Source organism: Ochotona princeps, chromosome 1, assembly GCF_030435755.1.
Source record: "Ochotona princeps isolate mOchPri1 chromosome 1, mOchPri1.hap1, whole genome shotgun sequence".
Classification (NCBI taxonomy): Eukaryota; Metazoa; Chordata; class Mammalia; order Lagomorpha; family Ochotonidae; genus Ochotona; species Ochotona princeps.
The window spans coordinates 53567498-53590659 of record NC_080832.1 but is presented as its reverse complement, the minus strand read 5'-3'; the positions used below and the strand labels follow the sequence as shown (position 1 = coordinate 53590659).

The 23162-nt window shown below is 41.4% G+C and overlaps 1 protein-coding gene and 1 pseudogene across 2 annotated transcripts in view; both read left to right on the top strand.

The window, feature by feature from the left end:
- AFG1L (AFG1 like ATPase) overlaps positions 1 to 23162 on the top strand; it is a 187153-nt gene that overhangs the window by 116939 nt on the left and 47052 nt on the right. For both annotated transcript variants that reach the window (XM_004580338.4, XM_058660044.1), the window contains one exon: positions 4318 to 4400. In XM_004580338.4, the coding sequence (XP_004580395.2) occupies positions 4318 to 4400 (83 nt within the window). The remainder of the gene's footprint in view (positions 1 to 4317; positions 4401 to 23162) is intronic.
- Positions 11474 to 12843, top strand: LOC105941555 (ribosome biogenesis protein NSA2 homolog; annotated as a pseudogene).

Sequence of the window (23162 nt, the reverse complement as noted above, 5' to 3'; positions counted from 1 at the left end):
TTTCATTGTAAGTCCATCTTTGTCTGGAAGCAGAAATGCATACTACACTGCATCCTCACATCTGGAAATTTCTTTTTTAAAAAAATTTTATTAGTGATGATGTTTACATAGTTGATCATGGTACGAATGGTTGAGGATCAGGGGAGAGTGGGTAAAACCGTTGTTTACACATTTTCTTTTTCCCATATATTGGGGAGAGGAGAATATAAGAGAAGAAACCATGCTCAGCCTCCCCACTGCTGCATTACCCAGGGGATGGGGAACTGCCACCTGATGTCATCCCAGGATCCCCACTGTGGAGCATTTTCTGAGGGCTCTGTTCATGTGTTTTTCATAGATCTGAGATGCTGCTGATAGCATTGCTCCAAGGGTGAGGAAATCCTTCCGAGGTAGATTGGCTGTCATAGTCCGCCTCCAAGTCTCCACTGGCCCAGAAATTTGCTGTCTAGCTTCACTGTGGTAGTTGATCAATTTGTTTTACCCTCCATCTTCAGAAAACCAATGGGTGCTGTGGCCCAGCCTGGTCCAGCCCTGCCTAACACATGCTTGGTCCTCACGTACCACAGGGGGAGCTGCAGCCCACTCTGGTTCTTGTGCCTGCCAGCATGTGCAGTGGATTGGTCCAGTCTGCCCCACATCCCAATGAGATCTCATATACATCATTGGACTTTGAAGTCTAATTCAACACAACTGACTCCACCGCCTAGCACACACTCACGCCATCGGCTGCCATCACCTGTCCAGACAGGCCCACCCCCAGCCCTGTTTCTCATGCTCAACAGTGGGAGTTGCAGCCCATCAGAGAGGAACCCCCAACCTCCCCATGGACCTGCTCCCTGCCACAGATCTTACACTATGCAGGTGGTTCTGTGGTCTAGTTTGACAGGACTTACCCCTAGTCCCAGCATTTAATAGCTGATGCTGCGGCAAAGCCCAACCCACCTGCCTTTATTATGACTCATGCCTGTACCTGTGGATATAATCAGATACCCCAGTCTGGCTCTTCCCCAAACCCAGTTCATATGTAGGCCCGGTGCAGTGGCCTAGCAGCTAAAGTCCTCATCTTGAACATACCGGGATCCCATATGGGCTCCACTTCCCATCCAGCTCCCTGCTTGTAGCCCGGGAAGGCAGTTGAGGATGGCCCAAAGCCTTGGGACCCTGCACCCGCGTGGGAGACCTGGAAAGAAGTTCCTGGCTCCTGGCTTCGGATTGGAACAGCACCGGCCGTTGTGGTCACTTGGGGAGTGAATCATCAGATGGAAAGTCTTCCTGTCTGTCTGTCTTCCTCTCTGTATATGTGACTTTGCAATAAAAAGAAAATAAATCTTAAAAAAAAAAAAAAAAGATGTGGCTACCAGTGTTCTGACTCAGATCTCTTAGACTATCTCTCAGCTGTAGGGGAGCTTAGGATCCATGAGGTGTTCTCTCTGGTAGCTTCCAGCTTCTCATTCCAGGTTATGAAATTGAACTATGTAAGAAAACAAACAATTATGCAGTCATTTGGGGAATTTTCTGGACAACCATGTTTTGGTAAAGCTTCAGAATGGCATGATCCAAAATCTTAATATTTTTAAAAGATTTATTAGCTTATTTCAGAATCCATTATACAGAGAAAAGAAACAGAGTTGTCTATCTACTGGTTCCTTCACCAAATGGCCAGAATAGCTGGAGCTGGGCCAGGCCAAAGCCAGGAGACAGGAGCTCCTCCAGAGTCTCCCATAAGAGTAGCAGGGTCCCTGACATTTTTCAGCTTCCACTGATTTCCCAGGCCATCAGCAGGGAGCTGGATCAAAAATGGAGCATCCGGGACATGAACTAGCACTCATATGGGACCAGCATTGCAAGTGGTGGCTTTATCTGCTATGCCGTAATGCTGGTCCCAAATCTTATTTACATATATATTTATTTAGATGATGTTTACATAGTTGAGAAGAACAGATGCCCATATGGACCACTGATTAGGGTAGGGAAGGGTCAAGGAATGGGGGAAGACAGATGAGAGAATTGTTTCCCATTTTTTTCCCTTCCTGTATCTAGAGGAAGGAAGGAACGAATGGGAGAGAGCTGCTTCCAGCTACCTAACTGCATCAGTACCTGGGGATGTACCTGGCCACTCGATGTTATCCTAGCATCCCCAGTGTGGAGCATGTTCTGAGGGCACTAACCACATGGTTCCAATAGTTCTGAGGTGTTGTTGGTTTTGTTGTTTCAAGGCTTCCAAGGTCCATTGACTAACATAGTCCACCTTAGAGTCTCCACTCACTCAGATACTTGGCTGACAGAGCTGTCCAATTTGTTCTGCCCTCCATGATACTAGACATCCTCTGCAGGCCTCAATGATCTTTTTTTTTTTTTTTTTTAGGATGTATTTATTTTATTGGAAAGGCAGATGTACAGAGAGGAGGAGAGACAGAGAGGAAGATCTTCCGTCCGATGATTCACTCACCAAGTGAGCGCAACGGCCAGTATGGTGCCGGTCCGAAGCCAGGAGCCAGGAACTTCTTTCCTGGTCTCCCACACGGGTGCAGGGTCCCAAGGCTTTGGGCTGTCCTCAACTGCTTTCCCAGGCCACAAGCAGGGAGCTGGATGGGAAGTGGAGCAACTGGGATTAGAACCAGAGCCCCTATGGGATCCTGGCGTATGCAAGGTGAAGACCATAACCATTATGCTGTCGCACTGGTCTCAGACCTCAGTGATCTATCCTGTCCCCCATGTGCATCTGGGCATGCTGTCCACTGCGCAGGCTTCAGCAACTGAGGAGGTCCGGGTCTGACACATACACTCCATGGTCAAGCCACAGATCCTGTGATTTTCCCTGTGGTTGAAGTTTTGAGACCATTGGTCCAGTTGGTGGTGGGGGAAGGGTCCCCAAGAGAACCTCACCAGAGGTGACCCCAGACCTGATTTTGTGTGTCCCAGCCAGTGCAGGGTCTGACTCAGTCTGTCACCCACTTCTGCCTACCAGCTTAGTTGCCCAGTCGTTCTGTCTCCAGCCCCATCTCATACACAAACCAGTGGATGCTCTGGCCCAGTCCAACCCTGCCCATCACACATTTGGCCCTCATACACACCAGTGGGAATTGCAGCCCAGTTGGAGCAACTCCCAGTAACTCCCACCAGGTCCACCCCCAGCCTCAATTTGTTCGCATGCCAGTATGTGAAACAGACTGATCCATTCTGTCTTGCATCCAGCTTGGTTGTTGTACACACCAATGGGTGCTGCAGACTTGCTCAGCCCAACTGACTCACTATCCAGCCCACCATTATGCCAGTGGATGCTACATCCTGTCCAGCCAGGCCCACCCCCAGCCCTGGTTCAAATGCTCACTGGTGGGAGCTGCAGCCTATCAGAGGTGTGCCCACAGTTTCCCTAGCAGACCCACTCCAAGCCCCAGGTCTTCCGCTTTCCAGGTGATACTACAGTCTAACCTGACAGGATTTGTACAACCCCCCTCCACCACTCCTTCACCTCCCTCCCCCAACTCCACACTGGTCCCAGCACTTGCCAGCTGATGTTGCAGCCTGCACTTACTCTGGCTCATGCATGCATCAGTGGATATGGTCACTTAGCCCAACCTGGCTCTTCCCCTAACCTAGCTCACATGGAAGTCAAAGAATGTTATAGCCCTTCCCAGCCTGGTCTGCTTCCAGTAATAGCTCTCAGGTTCCCCAGTGGGAGCAGTGACCCGGGAGGGCAGCCCCTGCAGCTCCCCTACTGGGCTCACCTCCAGGGGGTGTTACATGTACTAGTGGGTGTTGTGACCCAGTCTGGCATGGCGCACCTCACCTCAGCATTCGCTGGGCTGAGCCTGGTCTGACCCGAGTCCCCGCTCATGCTGGCAGATACTGCAGCCTAGTCCAGCCTGGAAAGCCCCCGGTCCCAGCCCTAATGTAAACTGACTGGTGTTGTAGTTCAACTTGTCCTGTCCTGCAGCTGGTCCTGGGTCTCAGGTTTGCCAGTGGGTGCTGGGAACTGGCCCAGCCTGGCCCACATATGCTAGCAGGCATTGTAACATGGCATGGTCTGGGTACTCCCAGCCTCAATTCTTGTGCTCACCTGCAAGGACCGTATGTGACAGAGGAGTGCTTACTTCTTTAAAAGACTTACTTCATTAGTTTAATGTATGTTTCATGTCACAACCTTACCTACCTTACATGTTCCTAATTTGTTCCTAATTTATCATATCATATCCTAATCTTTTCTTAATTTATCATATCATCCTCCTGAAGGAAATTTTCATGCATCAAAAAAATGTAACACAATAATGCCTAGCTACTGCTGTGTCTAAGACATTGTCTGTGTTTTGATGGTAGGAGTACTGTAATACGGTCCAGCTGGATTCTGGAATAGATTACCGCAAAAGGGACCTTCCTGCTGCTGGAAAACTTTACTACCTGTAAGTTGTTTGTGTGTGTGTGCTTTTAAAATGTTGTCAGTTTAACATCTGATCAGAAAAAGGTGAGAAAAATGAGTTGTAATGATCGAAATAGGAAAGCCTGGTTTTGAAGGCTGTGGCTTTTAAACTCCAAAATGTTGTGATGTTAACTTCCTTAAACTGTGTTTTTACTCTTGGTCTTTGCATCATTTATAATGTGTGATTGGATGACAACCTAATTAGGTTTTTGGGGAGGAGGGATGACAGATGGTTAGAAAGTAATGAGTATCCTTACAAGAACTTCGAATATTAAAAGAATGTCTTATAATGTGCTAAAGTAATTAATTACTTGTGGGCATCTTCTAATAAGTGTGCCATTTCCATTCCGCTCAAATTATTGTTTTAGTTTGTTCAGCAATCTGTTTGTATTTATCGTTGTTGATTGACTTCCATATGGAACAAATGGAAAATATATAACATATGCAAATACAACTGGATGTATTTTGACAAGTTTATGAGAAGATCCTCCTGAGTAGGAGCAATTTTTAGTAGCAGCCCTATTTGGCACATGCAGTTAACGGTGAAAAACAATTAGAGTTTGCTTTAAAATGTCATTTGTGAAAACTTGAGAAGGAAAATGCTTTGCAAAAGCAAACTGTTGTTTAGTCTATGCCAACAATGTTTGGCACGTAGTGGGTTCTCAGGACAGATCTGTCTAAGGGCTAATTGTACTTGAGCTAAAAGCATGTTTCTGGTAATTTAAATTTTGATGACAACGTGCATATGAGAGGTTCCAAAAAGTTTTTTTCTTTGCCACCTTGTAAACAAAAGTACTTTACTGTTTTTGAAGCAGAAATTAGCTAAGAAAAAAAATCACGTAATTAGAATTGTCTGCTTTACAGCGTACCAGGGGGACTATTTCAGTTTATTATTCAGATTCTGATGATTATTATAGGAGCTTCTTCATCTATCCTTAAGTACTTTGTCTTTAAAGTACTTTGTAATTTCGAAAAAAATTCTTAGAGCACTAGTTTTTCCTGCTTTTACTTGGACTTTTTTGCTGTTTTTTTGCTGTTTTCTGCTTTTCTACCCCCAATCTGTTTTTTTAGAGATTTATTTTATTTTTATTGGAAAGTCAGATGTACAGAGAGAAGGACAGACAGAGAGGAAGATCTTCTGTGCGTTAATTCACTCCCCAAGTGGCCAAAATGGCTAGAGCTGCTACGCCGATCTGAAGCCAGGACCCCAGAACTTCTTTCCGGCCTCCCTCGTGGGTGCAGCATCCCAACGCCGTGGCTGGCCTTGACTGCTTTTTCAGGCCACAAGCAGGGAGCTGAATGGGAAGCGGGGCTGCCGGGATAGGAACCAGCACCCATATGGGATCCCAGCATGTGCAAGGCGAGGATTGTATCCGCTAGGCTACTGTGCCGAGTCTCTCTACCCCCACTATGTTAAACCTTGCTAATTATTTCTGGCTATTCCAGGTATGCAGTCCTTTTACGTGAATTATTACTGTTCTCTTTACCATTTAATGCCTGTTCCTTGTCTTTCCTCATGGTAACTCTTTATATGGGAGAATTGGAACTTTTCCTAGTGAGAAGCTCCTTTGGTAAGGCTAAGAGCCTGGATCTAGATCACAAGCTTTGCTTCATAATGCCAGAGAAGTCTTGGTAGGAGACCGGAAATGTCTTTGAACTTGAAACACAAGGATTTTTTTTTTTTTTACCCTCTTTCCTGTGGGTGGTATTCCCTTTCTGATAAAAGAAGCACAATTCTGGGATAGATATTTGGCCTAGTGGTTAAGAAATCCATTTCCCACACTGGAGTTCCATGGTTTTGATCTCTGGTGCCAAAAACTGGACTTGTTTCCACCCATGTTGGTAGGCCTGGATTGAGTTCCTGGTTCCTAGCTCTAGTCTGTCTGAGCCTCCGCTATTGTGGGTCCTAGGGAGTGAACGAGGGATGGGAGAGCTCTCTGTCCCTGCCTCTCAAGCAAAGACAATCACATAAGTAAGATGTCACTTGAAAGAACAACAATGAAGCATTTTTTCAAAGTTTGTTTAAATCCTTGTCAAATTGTGAAGAATTATAATCTGCCATAGTTTAACAATCTTGTGACTTTTTAACATTTACTTTTTATGAATAAAATTGAACATCTTTTCATTTAATTATTGTTTATAGCCCTTGCCTACTTTCAGACTCAACTAACAAGCTTTTTACTTTTCTATTCATTGAACTCTCTATTTAGTAGTACACTAAGCCTTTGACTATAATGGAAATTATGCATGTTATCTCAAAGATAAAATAAATAAGGTTTTAAAATAAAGAACAGTAATATAATTATTACACAATAAAATTCAGTTTCATTCTTAGGACACATATTAGAGGGAAATTTTTAGAACTCCAACATAGTTCCAGAGTCCAGGAAACTGAAATCTACAAAGAATATCATGGAACATTGGAACATCTTTCTTACAAATAGATAAATGTGTTTACGTATTTAATGTCAACAGAGTTTGATCATCATCAGGTAACCAAGAATGGAGTCTGGGTTCCCATCTCAGTCAGAGGGTAAGGCAAGTGTGTGTTCCTGGAGGGATTTAGGGATGAAAGCCCCTGAAAATAAGGAAATGATATTAGATATCAGCATGTTTTCAGGGAAACAACATCATATTGCTTCACATGAGCACTTGGATAGAACTCTTCATGGTGAAGTGAAAGAAAATTTCCTGAGGGATAAGCATTATGGCACATTTTGTTCAGCCATTGCTTGGAATACCCACATCCTATATTCTAGTGCTGATTCAAGTCTTCAAGTTACAACAGTTCCAATCAAGCTTCCTCCTGTGCACATCCTGGGAGGCAGCAGGTGATGGTCAAGTTCTTGGGTTCTTTCCGCCCACTTGGGAGACTTCCAGGCCCTTGGCTTTTGTCTGGCACAGCCAGCCCTGATTGTTGTATTTGTGAAATGATTCAATAGATAGAAGGTATTTCCCTATCTCTGTAATTGTATTCAAATTTTTCATGTTTCCTGAGATCATGTTAATACTTCATTTTTAGTTTAGTTTTTATCTTGTATTTATAGAAAAGCTCAATTTCTACCTGTAACAGACTTTAAGGTGTTGTGCTATTTGTTGCTCTATTAAAGTATATTTCTCTTTGTTATCTTCTGGCAAAATACCTGGGATTAGTTCACGAATATGTGAATCCAGACTGTCTACTTGTCAATTTCACTGGAGCATCAGTAGTCTAAAGAGAAAAACCAACCAACCAACCAACCAGCAAACCCCAAATCTCAGTTTCCTTTCAGGAATATACCAAGTACTATCTCAGAATTATCTGTCAGTAGAATCTCATATAGGAGTTTTACCTGAGTAGAAATATTCACTACATTAGTATTTTATTAGTTTAACTTTGTAGAAGCCGGTTAACAAAATGTTCAAAATGCAATCCAAATACTGTTGATGATTGCTGGAGACTTTAAAAGCTACCCCTGATGCTTTCACAGAATAATGTGTAGTTAATAAAATTATCTTGGTTCCACAAGAATGATTCTTTTAAAATATTACATATTTGTATGTGATCTATTATTCTTGAGAGACAGAGTAACAGAGAGACAGAGCTTCCATCTGCTGATTTACTTCCCATATGCCCATGTAATTTATTATTATCATTATTATTAATAGAGAGGTAAATGACAGAGACAGGCAAAATTTTCATCTGCTGATTCACTCCCCAAGTGCCCTCAACAGCCAGGTCTGGGCTAGACTGGGCTGAAGCTAGAAGCCAGAAATTCAATCCAGATCTCCCACCTGAGTAACAAGAACTCAATTACTTGAATCATCCTCCCTGTCCTCCAAGGTCTGCATTAGGAGGAAGCTGGAATCAGGAACCAAAGCTGACTATTGAACCTAAGTCCCTATGTGAGATACAACTGCTGGGCTAAACCTCCTCCCCCAGTTACAAGTTTATATCACTAGAAACACTGGATTACTAGAGTTGTTCCATTTGCTGATTTGCTTGCAAATACCTGTGATAGCCAAGGTTGGACCAGAATGAAACCAGAAGCTGGAACTCCATCTGGGTCTCCCACATGGGTGGCAGGGATCCAAGGACTCGAGTCATCCTCTACTACCTTCCAGGGTGCGCATTAGCAGGAACTTGAAGTGGGAAGTGGAGTAGCTGGGACTTTTGCCAGGCACTGTAATTGGGATGTGAACATTCCAGGCAGTGACAATTCCTGTATCAAACACCCACCCCCAGGTAATTATTTTGCTGTGTTATAAAGTCTATAGTCCACTCTGCCAATGTCCATACCTACAATGTCAGGATACACTTGAATGGTGGAATGATGGACTTATGACTGTTCGTGAAGGAGTATGCATTGGACTAGTAGAGGGGAAGTTGGTGCAGGAGGGGAGGGGACTATGTGAGGGGAAGGAAATCCCAGAGCCTATGGAACTATATCATAAAATGATAATTTTTAAAAATTCATAGTCCATTGAATTCATTTTTGTTTAAATAATATTTTAAGTGACTTTTTAAGATAAGGAAAAGTCTTTCACCTACGTATCATTTTCTGTACTCTTTATTATGTTGTATAGATGAGAATCTCTATCTGGTATAATTTTGGTTTTTGTCTGAAGAACTTTAAGATTTTTTAGCAGCATTTATCCACTAGTGATGAGTTTTGTTTTATTTTATACATCTCCTATGCCTCAAAAAGTCCTTATTTTGCTCTGAACTCTGAAATAGTTTTGCTAGCTAGCTAATTCTCAGTGGCAGATCTTTTTCCCCTTTATTTTTCTTTCTTCCTTCCTTTTTGCTCCTTAACAATATTGCTTAATTATTTTCTGACTTGCATTGTTTCTGCTGAGGAATCTGTCATCTTTGACCTTCTCTATGTAAGGACATATGTCTTATCACTGACTGTGTCTACAGTTTTCATTCTATCGTTGGTTTTAAGCCATTTGATTGTGCTGTGCCTTGGTGTGATTTTCTTCGTTTTCTTTTTTTTTTCGTTTTATTTTTTCACATTTTTTTCCCTCTACTTTCTCTTCTTCCTCCACTTTCTTGGAGTCTAGACATATCTATACTGGACTGCTTTATGTTTCCCATAGATCATGGATGTCTTGTCCATTTTTCTCCAGCACTTTTCCATGTTTCATTTTTGGTTGTTTCTTTTACAATGTTTAATGTGTTTCTGATCTTTCCAATATATTGCTTACCTCAGGATGTGGTGTTTTTCTTTTGTAGAAGCTCAACTTGTTTTTTTTCTCAAATATATCTTCTTTGTCTCTTTGTATATTGATGCCTTTTCCCACCTTATTGAACAGATGGGATATATTTAAAAACACTATTTTCATGACTTTATATTTCAGTTCCATCATCTGCATCATTTTGAGTCTGTGTCTAAGAATGGATGTATATTCTCTTTATGTATTCACTTTCCTGCTTGGTACTTTTTTTTATGGAATGTCAGACATTCTGAATTTTGCATGGCTGGGTGTAGAGTTTTTGTCCTTCTTTCTGTTAGGGCACTTTGTTCTGGAAGGGGATCACATCACGTGGAAACAAACTTACCCTTTGGAGATTAGGCTTGCTAATGTGAAGTGGAGTGCTTTTCTTCTAGGCTAATTTTTTCTGAGGATTCGCTTTGATACTGTAGGTGTTGGAGGGCTTTGTATTCTCACTGAAAGGAACCTGAACTGTCACTGGTCATGTGGGAGATGCTTTGCAGTTCCAGTGGGAATTTCCTCTGTAGAGAGCAACTCTCAGGTAGCAACTCCAGGGACCCTCTGCAGGTCTCTGGACCTTACCCCTGTGTCACTCTACCCAGTGCACTGCCATGGGCTTCATAAACATTGAATTCTTTTAACTCACAGAGTCCACTTGACACTGTGTCTACACTTCCGTAGCCTGGAAACTCCACAGGACCAAGTAGCGCTAACCTTTCTGGGATCACTGTCTTGTGCTTATGGTCATCCCACGTCTCAAAGCCATTGTTCCATAGCTTTAGACCATTTCTAGTTGTTTAAGGGAGAAGATAGATCTGGGTCCTTGTTAATGCATTGTGATCAGAAACACAATTCTCTAGCCTGTTGTTCTAAAAGCAAATAGATAAAAGAAAAAGAAACTCAAATGTTTTCTCTGCGTTTTTTTTAAAGCAATTCTTAACATAGCAACATGATTAAAGAAGAAAGCTTCTGTTTGTACACTTTTCACAGGTAACAAATGAAAAAAAATGAGAAAATTTGAGTACAACCAGAATATCACCATTTTGCAAAACTTCCATAGTTTAATGGACCTCATTCATATTCTATAATAATTGCCACAAAAGACAGAACCTGAGTTTTATCAGTTTACAGAAAAAAAGGAGGGGCAATGGAATATGTCAAATAACATCATGTGATAAAATCCATCGAAATGTAAACTGTAGATTTTTTTAATGACAAATAAATTGCTTCTTTAATAAACAAGACAAAAAAAGTGACAGAAGGGAGAATTTAGTGACCATGACAACCTCCTGGAGGGCAGGAACCCTATATGGATCCCGAATCAAACTGTAAGAATAAAAACAAAAAGGAAACAAAACCAAAATTATGGCACAATCAGAGACATTTAAACACTAGTTAGGACCTCATGACTCTGAATAGTTATTAACTCTGTTGGGTGTGAGAAAGATGTTATACTTCTTTTAAGAACTTACTTTTACGGCTTTTTCAAGATATAGTTCACACATAATTCACACGTCTAAAATCATACAACTCAGTGGTTGTTGGGTTTGTATTCACAGATTTGTAGACTGATTACCACAATCAATTTATAGTAGTTATTCATTCCCCCAAAGAAATGCTGCATTCTTTATCAACCACTGCTACACAAACATCCACTAGCTTTGCCTGTAACAGAATCACACAAGCTGTGGTTCTTCAGGATGGACAGCCTTCACTTAACGTAACTAAGGCTCACTCATGCCCAACTTCACTCCTTTTCCTTGCTGAATGATGTTTTGTATGAATCATACCTTTTGAAAAAACCAGGAAGTTCTTTGTGCCTGGGAGGCAGCACACAGCAGTTCTAAGTTGGCCATCATGCCACAAAATGCATACATTGAGTTACATTATAAATACATTCTCATTAGATTACCATGAGAAAAAAAGAAAAAAGAAATGTTGGGATGCTCATATATGATCAGAGAAGGCAAAAAAGATGATTAGTTTGAGGGCCAAGTGCTACTATAAGCAGCACCATGCGGAGAAAATATAGATGATAAAGAGAAACACCAAACAAATGAACAATGAGAAGACTCCCTAGGGAGCAGTGTCTGCCTATCTACCAGTTAGAGCTAAATCAAAACGAAGAAAGAAAGGAGAGGGATGTGCAGAAATGGGAATGCCCTCTTCCTAAAGTTCGTGCACAGGAGCAAACAGAAGTATTACAAGTTATTCAAGGACCGGGGCCCAGCAGAATAGCCAAGTGGCTAAAGTTCTTGCTTCGCCTGCACCGGGATCCCATATGGGCACTGGTTCTAATCCTGGCAGCTCTGCTTCCCATCCAGCTCCCTGCTTGTGGCCTGGGAAGGCAGTACAGCACAGTCCAAAGTTTTGGGATTGTGTACCTTTGTAGCAGACCTGAAAGAGGCTTCTGGTTCCTGGCTTCGGTTCGGCTCAGCTCTGGCCGTTGTGGCCGCTTGGGGAGTGAATCATTGGATGGAAGACCTTCCTCTCTGTCTCTCCTCCTCTCTGTATATTTGACTGTCCAATAAAGATAAATCTTTAAAAAAAATTATTCAGGGACCAGCACCATGGCTGATTAGGTTAAGCCTCTATATACACCCCCTTCCCACTCTCCCCAGTATGTGCCCATTTGAGTCCCTGCTTCCGCAACTCCTGATTCAGCTCCCTGCTAATGGCCTGGGAAAGCAGTGAAAGATGACTCAGTTTCCTGGGCCCTTGTACCCACATGGGAGACCTGGAGGAAACTCTAGGCTCCTGGCTTCAGATGGGCCCAGCTCCAGCCCCTGGGGATTGAACCAGAGGATGAAAGATCTCTCTTTGTCTCTCCTTCCCTTACTGAAATCTGCCTTTAAAACAAAAGTAAGTAGGTTTTTTTAAAAATTATTTGAACAGGAAAAAGAAAAAGGAAGGCATGAAAGAGGATGGATTACCAAAGTATGCTTTATTGGAGATGGCTTTACAAGAAAACCACCTAAATATGAAAGAATCATTAGAACAGTGGGCTGACATTTCAAGAAAGCCCACGTAACATATTCAGAACTGAAACCCACCTCTGTCTGCCAATACTTGGTATAATAACCACAGGTAGTCATTGATGTGAATGTGAGTGAGTTAGGCCTTATGACACAAGGAGGCAAAGTTATATGGCGGAGATATGCCAGGTCACCAACAATCCTGAAAATGGCAGATACATAAATACTCTTATTCTTTTGACAACAATATAATGTAAGTAACATGTAATCATCGTTGAAGATCACAAAAAGACTGTCACTACTGTGATGTTTCTGAGAACTACCAAGCATCCTTATGTATCTGTGCTCATCAAGATAACTACTTATTAAGCTTTAAACAAACAAGCATTAAGAAGACCCACTTTAAGGGGGAAAAGCATACTTTTTTCTTTTTTTAGATTTTATTTTATTTTTATTGGAAATGCAGATCAGACTTACAGAGAGAAGGAGAGACAGAGAGAAAAATCTTCTGTCTGCTGGTTCACTACCCAGGTGGCTGTGACAGCCAGAGCTGAGCTTATTCAAAGCTAAGAGCTAGGAGCTTCTTCTGGGCCTCCCACATGGGTGCCGAGTCCCAAGGCTTTGAGCCATCCTTTACTATTTTTCCAGGTCACAAGCAGGAAGTTGGATGGGAAGTGGAACAGCTGGGACATGAACTGTCACCCATAAGATATTCTGTTGTGTGTAAGGTGAGGATTTAGCCATTGAGCCATTGGGCTTGGGCCCAACACATAACTTTTGTTTGCCCATTTTTCAGTTGTTGGCCATTTGGTTTGTTTCTGCCTTTAAGCTATTGTAATAATGCAGCAATGAGCATTTTTATATGTGTTTGATGTGGACTTACATTCTTATTTCCCATGACTGTATGATAGGGTTACTGGCTTGTGTAGTAATTCTATATTTAGATTCCTAAGAAACTTCCAAATTGTCTCCTTCAGCTGTATCATTTTATAGGCCCACTAGTAGTATATGGGGATTCTGATAGTGCTCACTATCTTATTATCTGTCTCTATGATTATACTCCTGTGATAATTTTCTACTGCATCTGCAATAAAGTACCACAAACTGGTCAATGAAAAACATCAGAAATATGTCTGCTCTGAGCAGATGTTTCCCACAATGGTTAAGAGCTGACTGGAATGCCCATGTCTCATATTGCAGTGCCTGGTTGAATCCTGGCTCCTCTGCATCCAGTTCAGTTTCCTGCTAATTTCTAAGTGATAGCTTAAGTAGATGGATCACCAATCAGGTGGGAGACCTGGATGGAATTCCTTGCTCTTAGCTTTGGACTGAACTAGCTCAGGCTGATGAGGGCATGTGGGGAGTGAATCAACTAATCAATGATTGACTCTCTCTTTCTCTCTCTCTCTCTCTCTCTCTCTGTCTCTGTCTCTAACTCTCCTTCTCCCTCTCTTTCTGCTTTTCTTCCTTCCTTTCTCTGCCTTTCAAATAAAATGAGAAAGATAAAAACAGAAAAAAAATAAAATCTTATGATTTCAGAGACCAGAGGTCCAGAATTGAGGTGTTGGCAGGCCGTGATCCCCAGAGGCTTCTAGGGCTGACTTCTTCCTCACCCCATGTACCATCTGTCATTTCTTGTGCACACATGGTGTTCCTTTGCTTGTAGATGCATTGCTCCTATCTATCTCTGTTGTCATGTGCCAGCTTTCCATATGTTTCTCTCCTTTTTTTGCAAGGTTAATAGTCATATTGAACTAAGGGGACCACTAACATCTGTAGTGACAATATTGCTTAATCATTTTGAGAAAGTGGGGATTTTGAAATTCTACTTACCTTTTTAGGAGATATAATTCAGCCCACCCTAATGAGTAGGAAATAGTATCTGATTGTGACTGATTTGTATTACTTTGATGGCTAATCCATATTGACCATCTTTTTATACAATTACTGCAATTTGTGCATCTCCTTTTTTTAAAATATTTGTGTATTTATTATTGTAAAGTCAAATTTACAGAGAGAAGGAGATACAGAAAGATTTTGTGTCCACTGGTTCACTCCCCAAGTGGCTGCCAAGAACCAGAGCCGAGCTGATCCAAAACCAGGAGCCAGGAGCTTCTTCCTGGTCTCCCAAGTGGGTGCAGGGTCCCAAGGCTTTGGGCCGTCCTTGACTGCTTTCCCAGGACACAAGCAGGGTGTTGGAAGGGAAGTGGAGCAGTCAGGATATGAACCAGCACCCATATGGGACCCTGGTGCATGCAAAGTGAGGACTTTAGCCTCTAGGCTACTGTGCCAAGCCCAATTTGTATGTTTTTTTTTTTTAGGAAAAAATATGTTTAGATATTTTTCCATTTAAAAAAAGATTTATTTATTTTATTGGAAAGGCAGATGTACAGAGAGGAGGAGAGACAGAGAGGAAGATCTTCCATCCGATGATTCACTCCCCAAGTGAGCTCAACGGCCAGTGCTGTGCCGATCCGAAGCCAGGAGCCAGGAACTTCCTCCGGGTCTCCCATGTGGGTGCAGGGTCCCAATGCTCTGGGCCGTCCTTGACTGCTTTCCCTGGCCACAAGCAGGGAGCTGGATGGGAAGTGGAGTAGCCGGGATTAGAACTGGCGCCCATATGGGATCCTGGCGTGTTCAAGGCGAAGACCTTAACCATTATGCTATCGTGCCGGGCCCTATTTTCCCATTTTTATAATTGGGTCACTTGTCTTTTTTTTGTTGTTGTTGTTATTGAATTTAAGTTTTCTCTATGTATGTTGCATACACATTCCTTGTTAAACATGTAATTTACAAATAAGATCCTTACATTCTGTGGTTTGTCTTCATGCTTAAAGAACAAATGTACTTAATTTTGATGATGTCTCATTCATCTTTTTTTTGGTTTATGCCCATATCCTATTTTTAAAATCTTTATTTAATCCAAGGTGATAGAAAGATCCAAGCCTGTAATTTCTTCCAAGAGTTTTGTGGTTTTAAGCTGTTACATTTAGGTATTTGATTAATTTAAATTTTTGTACTAAAGTATATTAAAGTAGGGATCCAACTATATTCTTTTTCCTTTCAATATCCAGTCATCTCTGGACTACTTATTAAAAAGGTTATTCTATTTATTGAGTTGTGTTGATACCCTTGTTGAAAAATGAGCTGAATTATTTCTGAACTTTCATTTATACTTAAAGATGCTTCTGAAAAAATGAACTCACAGATAACTTTATTTTTATGCAAGAAAGTTGAGGTCCATAAAATAGTTTTTTGATGATATTTGCTTTCCATGGATTTTTTAAAAATCTCATTACACTTTTTTTTTCTCTTCGAATGTCAGTACCACACTGTCTTGATTGCTGTGCCTTTGTGGTAAGAGATCAGCTCGTATGGCCCTCCAGTTTTATTCTTTTTTCCCCCAAGGTTTTTTTAACTAGTCTGAATCTTTTTTATTTTTTAGCTTACTTTTACTTTTTATTGTAAAGGCAGAGTTACAGTTGAGGGGGAGAGACATAGGGGTGGGGGAGAAATCTACCCAGTGGTTTTCTTCCCAACTGGCTGCAATGATTGGTCCAAAACTGGAACCAGAGGCTTCTTCCAGGTCTCCCATTTGAATACAGGGATGTAAAGACTTCAGCCATCCACCACTGGCTCCCTAGGCCACTAGCAGGGAGCTGGATCAGAAGTGGCATAGCTGGGACTCAAACTGGCACCCATAAGGGATGTTGGCACTGCAGTTGGAGGCTTAGTCAGCTACACCATGATACCGACCCTGTTTTGAACCCTTTTAATTCCTACATGAATTTTTTTAGCTAGCAATTTGTTAATTTCTACTAAGAAGCCAGCTGAAATTTTAATACAGATTGTGTTGAGTCTATAAATCCTTCCAGAAATATTGTCATCATAATATTAATTCTTCCACCCCATGTGCATGAAATGTTGTATTAGTGCCTTAGGACTACCAAAACTAAGTACCATGAGGCAGTGTTTTAGGATAATAACAGTTTACTCTGTCTTTATTCTGAAAGCTTGGAGTCTGAAATCAAAGTGTAAACAGGTTGGTTTCTTCTGGACATTCTGGAAGAGAATCTGTTCCGTCCCCTCTGCTGGTTTCTTCTGGTGGTTGTTGGCAGTCTCTGGGGTTGGGAAAGCCTCACTCCAGCCTCTTCCTCTGCTTCCAGTGATGCTTTCACTGTGCGCCTCTGCTTCTGACTTTCCTTTATTTGTAAAGTCTTCAGTCAGTGATTCAGAAACCACCCAATATACTATGCCATGGTTTCAGTACAGGTTGAGTGTCCTCACAGCTTTGTATGTTGAAATTTAATCTTCGGGCCCGGCGGCATGGCCTAGTGGCTAAAGTCCTCGCCTTGAAAGCCCCGGGATCCCATATGGGCGCTGGTTCTAATCCCGGCGACTCCACTTCCCATCCAGCTCCCTGCTTGTGGCCTGGGAAGGCAGTCGAGGACGGCCCAATGCTTTGGGACCATGCACCCACGTGGGAGACCTGGAAGAGGTTCCTGGTCCCCGGCATCGGATTGGCGCGTACCAGCCCGTTGCGGCTCACTTGGGGAGTGAATCATCGGATGGAAGATCTTCCCCTCTGTCTCTCCTCCTCTCTGTATATCCGGCTTTCCAATAATAATAAAATCTTTAAAAAAAAAAAGAAATTTAATCTTCATTACAGAGATTAAATTGTGGAATATTCAGACAATGGAAACTTAATCTGACTGTGATGTGTAGAAGTAGGGTCTGTAAGAAGTAGTCAAGATTAGATAAGGTCATTAGTGGGAAACCACATGACTGTGTCCTGGTGGCTTCATGAGAGGCAGAGAGAGATCAAGCAAACACAGGGGGACATATACGTACTCCCTGTCACTTGTCTTGTGATTCTCTCTGTGCCACTGGGCTGCCAATAAGAAGATCATCTCCCTGTGAAGCTGCCAGAACTTCAGATCTGTGAGAAAAAAAGAAAAACTTTTCAAAAAAGATTGACTTACTTTTATTGGAAAATCAGATTGACTGAGAGAAAGATCTTCCTTCCGCTGGATCACTCCACAAATGGCCATGATATCCAGAGCTGAACTGATCCGAAACCAGGAGCCAGAAGCTTCTGGGTCTCCCATGTGGTGCAAGGCTTTGGGCCATCCTCAACTGCTTTCCCAGGCCATAAGCAGGGAGCTGGATGGGAAGTGGAGCTGCTGGGATTAGAACCGGCGTCCATATGGGATCCTGGCATGCTCAAGGCAAGGACTTTAGCTACTAGGCCACGCCGCAGGGCCCAGCCATTTCTAATAGTAAAATATCCAAGGTAAATTATTTTATGAAGAAAAAAAGTTTTGGGGCTGGCACAATGACTCAATTATCTAATCCTCCACCTACAAGCTCCAATATCCCATATGGGCACTGGTTCTTGTCCTGGCTGCTCCACTTCCCATCCAGCTCCCTGCTTGTGGCCTGGGAAAGCAGTTGAGGACGGCCCAAAGCCTTGGGACCCTGCACCCACGTGGGAGACCTGGAGGAAGTTCCTGGCTCCTGGCTTCGGATCAGCACAGCACCAGCCGTTGTGCTCACTTGGGGAGTGAATCATCGGATGGAAGATCTTCCTCTCTATATCTCCTCCTCTCTGTATATCTGACTTTGTAATAAAAAAAAAAAAAAGAAAGAAAGAAATGGCTGAGATGCCATGGTGGTGCTGGCTAAGCATTTTCCTGTGGAACAAGCATCCCATATGGGCACAGTTCAAGTCCTGGTGGCTCCGCTTATGATCTAGCTCCCCACTAATGTGCCTGGGAAAGGAGCAAAAGATGCACCCACATGGGAGACCTTGAAAAAGCTCCTGACTCCTGGCTTTGGTTCAGCTCGGCTCTGGCCATTGCAGCCATTTAGTTAGTGAACCAAGAGATGAAATAGCTCTCTCTGTTTCTCTTCTCTCTGTAACTCTGCCTTTCAAGTCAAGGCAAATACATCTTTTAAAAATAACTAATATGAAATCTAACTTCACTTTAATTTGAAGTTAAGTGCCTGTTTCAGAATAAGGTTATGTTTAAAGATACATGGGAATAGAACTTTAACATGTCTGTTTGGCGGATTCAGTTCATCCTACAACAAGTGTGTTTTCATTTATTTTGGTCTGATTTCTTTCTAACAGTGTTTTCTTATTTACAATACATAAGTTTTTATACATTTTTATTACATTTATGTGTAAATCTTGATTCTCTTTGATTCTAGCTAGCATAAATGAAAATATTTTCTTCATTACAACTATATAGAAATACAGTTGGTTTTATATATATATACATACATATATATGTATGTATATATATGTATATGTATATATATACACATATATATGTATGTATATATATGTATATGTATATATATATATGTATATATATATATATATATATATATATATATATAGTCGATTTACACAGATAAGAAGGGGTAGAAAGATTTTTCATCCACTGATGCACTCCCTCAGTGGCTGCAATGGCGAGACATGAGCTGATCTGAAGCCAGGAGCCACGAACCTCCCCTAGGTCTCCCAAGTGAGTGCAGGGTCCCAAGGATTCAGGCAATCTTTCGCTGCTTTCCCAGGCCACAAACAGGGAGCTGGATGGGAAGTGGAGCAGCTGGGACGTGAACCAGCGGCCATATGGGATGCTGACACGTTAAGGCGGAGAATTCGTTGAACCATTGTGCCAGGTGTACCAACTTTCCACCACTGATTATAATGATGTTATCTGTAGGTTTTGCATAGATGCTCTTTATCAGGTTGAGGAATTTCCTTCTGTTCCTAAGTTACTGAGTGTTTTTTATGTCTGTCGAGATGATAACATGGCTTATGTTTATTTTCCATTGACATAGGTGTTTCCTTAACTGGGATTTGATTTCAAATAAATCTTGTGTTTCTGGGGTAAATACATCCTGGTCATATTTATTCTTATTTGTAGTGTTGCAGTTGGCTTGCTAATCTATTGTTGAGAATTTTTTGTTTATATTAATTGTAGATACTGGTCGGTTGTTTTTTTTTTTTGTTCTGGCAATGTCATTGTCTAACTTTGCTCTTAGGATAGTGCTGGCCTAGGACAATTCATTTGACAGCATTCCTTTTATATTCAAATTTTCTTTCCTCTTGAATCAGTTTCCACAGTTTGTGTCTTTTCAGGAATTTGTTCATTTCATATAGACTACCTAATGTTGCTAAAGAGTTATTCGTAGTATAGAAATAATACCCTATGTAGAATGTTACAGGCCAAAAGTATTTTGGATTTCAGACTTTTTTGAAATATTTGTGTAGATTTTATTGGCTGAAGTTCCCTAATCTGAAATTTGAACATATTTTGAACAGAGTGCTCAAAAACTTTTGCATCTTCAAATTAAGAATGTTCAATCTTTTTTTTTTCTAAAGATTTATTTATTTTTATTACGAAGTCAGATATATAGGGAGGAGAGACGGAGAAGAAGATCTTCCATCTGATGATTCACTCCCCAAGTGAATACAACGGCTGGTGCTGTGCCGATCCGAAGCTGGGAACCAGAAACCTCCTCCGGGTCTCCCACGCGGGTGCAGGGTCCCAAAGCCTTGGGCCGTCCTTGACTGCTTTCCCAGGCCACAGGCAGGGAGCTGGATGGGAAGTGGAGCTGCCGGGACTAGAACCGGCGTCCATATGGGATCCTGGGGCTTTCAAGGCGAGGACTTTTAGCCGCTAGGCCATGCTGCCGGGCCCAAGAATGTTCAGTCTTTATTCCCTTTTTATTTCTACAAGTTTGGCAGTGATGTCCTGTTTTTCATCCCTGGTTTTTGGTTCATCTAGCTGAATTGAATCAAAATTTGTTGATTTTGATTTAGTTTTCTAAGAACTGACTTAATTCTGTTGTTTTTCTGTACTGCTTTTATTTCAGTAATTTCTGATAAATGTTGTTATTTCTTAAAAAAAAAATGTTTAGTATTGGGTTCGACACGGTTCCCTCATGTCTAAATGCTCTCCTTGCATGTACCAGGGTCCCATGTGGATGCTGGTTTGTATCCTGGCTGCTCTACTTCCCATCCAACACCCTGCCTGTGGCCTGGCAAAGCAGTAGAGGATGGCCAAAAGCTTTGGGACTCTGCACCCACTTGGGAGACCTGGAGGAGGCTCCTGGCTCCTGGCTTTGATTGGCTTAGTTCCAACTGTTGTGGCCACTTGAAAAGTGAACCAGTGACAGAAGGTCTTTCTCTCTGTATATCTACCTTTCCAACAAAAATAAATAAATCTTAAAAAAAAAAAGTGTTTAGTACTTTCATCCATTTGAAAGGCAAAGTGACCAAGCAGAGAAGAGAAAGAGACAGAGACACACACAGACAGATGGTGATATTGACTGATTCCACGCACTAGTTCATCCCCCCCAAATGCCTGTAATAGCCAAGGCTGGGCCAGGCTGAAGCAGGAGCCAGGAAATCCATGAGTCTCCCACATTTATGGCAGGGGTTCAGGTACTTAGGTGATCATCTGCTGCCTTCCAGGATGCATTAGCAGGAAGCTGGATCAGAAGTAGACTAGCCAGTGCTTGAACTATTACTCTGATGTGGGATGCAGATGTGCTAAGTGATGGGCTAACCTTCAGATTCATAACACTCCCCGCATCTCGTGAATATTCTCTCCTTTCTCTTGTTTTAGGTTTTCTTTATTTCTCTCTTTCTTTCTTCCTTCTTTCCTTTCTTTTTTCCCTTTTTTCCCAGAGTCTTGTGGTGTGAGTTTACATTGTTCATCTGGTAGTATTTTTTAAAAAAAGAGTTATTTATTTTTTAATTGGAAAGTCAGATTTACAGAAAGAAGGAGAGACAGAGAGAAAGATCTTCATCTGCTACTTAATTTTTCAAGTGGCCACAAAGCCAGAGCTGGGCTGAGCTGAAGCCAGGAGCCAGGAGCCTCCCCTGGGTTTCCCCTTGGCCTCCCACACAGATGCAGGGTCCCAAGGCTTTGTACTGTCCTCTACTGCTTTCTCAGGCCACAAGCAGAGAGCTGGATGGTATGTGGAGCAGCCAGGATATGAACCGGCACCCATATGGGATCCCAGCTTGCAAGGACCTCAGTTATTAGGCTACTGTACTGGGCCCAGCTTTCTTCTCTTCAAGTTAGGTATTTATGACTATAATTTTCCCTGTAAGGATAGTTAAATATATTCTAAAATTTTTGATGTATCCTACTTTCTTATATTTCAGAGTATTTTCTGATCTTTGTTTTTGACCTGTTGCCTGTTTAGGTGTGTAATGTTTAATTTCCACATATTTGTGAATTTCTCAAATATCCCTTATTTGTTTGGTTTTATTTTTATTATTATTTTACATGATACAGTTTTGCAGTCATAGAGGTTCCACTCTCCCTTCCTGTTTTTCCCTCCTGCCATTTCCCCCAAATTATCACAATATTATCTCAAATATGTAAAAATTCCTCACCTCAAATTTGACACCAATGTGATTAGAGAGCTTATCTGTATAATTTCCATCCTTTTTAAATTTATTAAGGCTTGTTTAATGGCATAGGATATGGTCTTTTCTTGGGAATGTCTCAAATACACTTGAGAGAAACATGTGATTTGCTGCACATACTGCTTGTATAGATGTATAGTTTGTGTGTAATGTATTTGAGCTTTCATATTTCCTATTAAGCTTCTCCCTAATCATCTTATCCATTATTGCAGGTTCAGGTTGGAAATGGAAATTTCCAGTTATCATTATTGCATTGTCTAGTTATTCCTTTAATCATATCAGGTTTTGCTTCAAGCGTTTTAGAGCTTTTTTATTAGGTACATGTGTTGGTATTTGTAATATCTTCCTGACAGATTGATCCTTTTGTCTATATAATGACCCTTTTAATCTCTGATCACATTTTATTTCAAAGTCATTTTGTCTGATATTAGTATTAGTTGCTTGCGTAATGTATCTTTTCTATTTTTAAAAATTTTAAACTGTATTATTGAGTGTGAAGCCCATCTCCTAGTCACAGTATATGTAATCAGACCCCCAATATCCAGGGGATCTGTGTTAGCGGATTCAATAAACTAGAGTCCAGAAGTATTCTGAAACAAAAAATCCATCTGTACTGAATGTGTGTAGACTTTTTCCCTGTCACTGTTCTCTAAACAATATTCACAGAAATGGTCTCTGTCTTGTAGTGGTTCAACATATGTTTATTTTTCTTCATAATGGTGCAAAAATGGTACTTTAAATTTTGAATTTTGATCTTTACTTGGGCTAGTTATATATACTACCACACTCTCCCATGATGCTGAGCAACAAGGTACAGCTCCAGCCAGCCACATGACCACAAAGCTGAACTCCCAATATTAATGGTGCAGTGTGTAGCAAAGCCATGAGATTTGGTAGAATTGATGTATGAGATGCATTTTCAACTTAGTAATGTTTTCAATTTGTGATGGTTTTATTGGAATGTAAGCCTATCATAAGCTGAGGGCCATTTATACATTCTAGAAACTATTTATGAAGCATTTACATTGCATTAGGTATTGTAATTAAGAGGTGGTTTAAAGTATACATAGTATAATATACATAAGTTATGCATAAATAATACACCATTTTCATA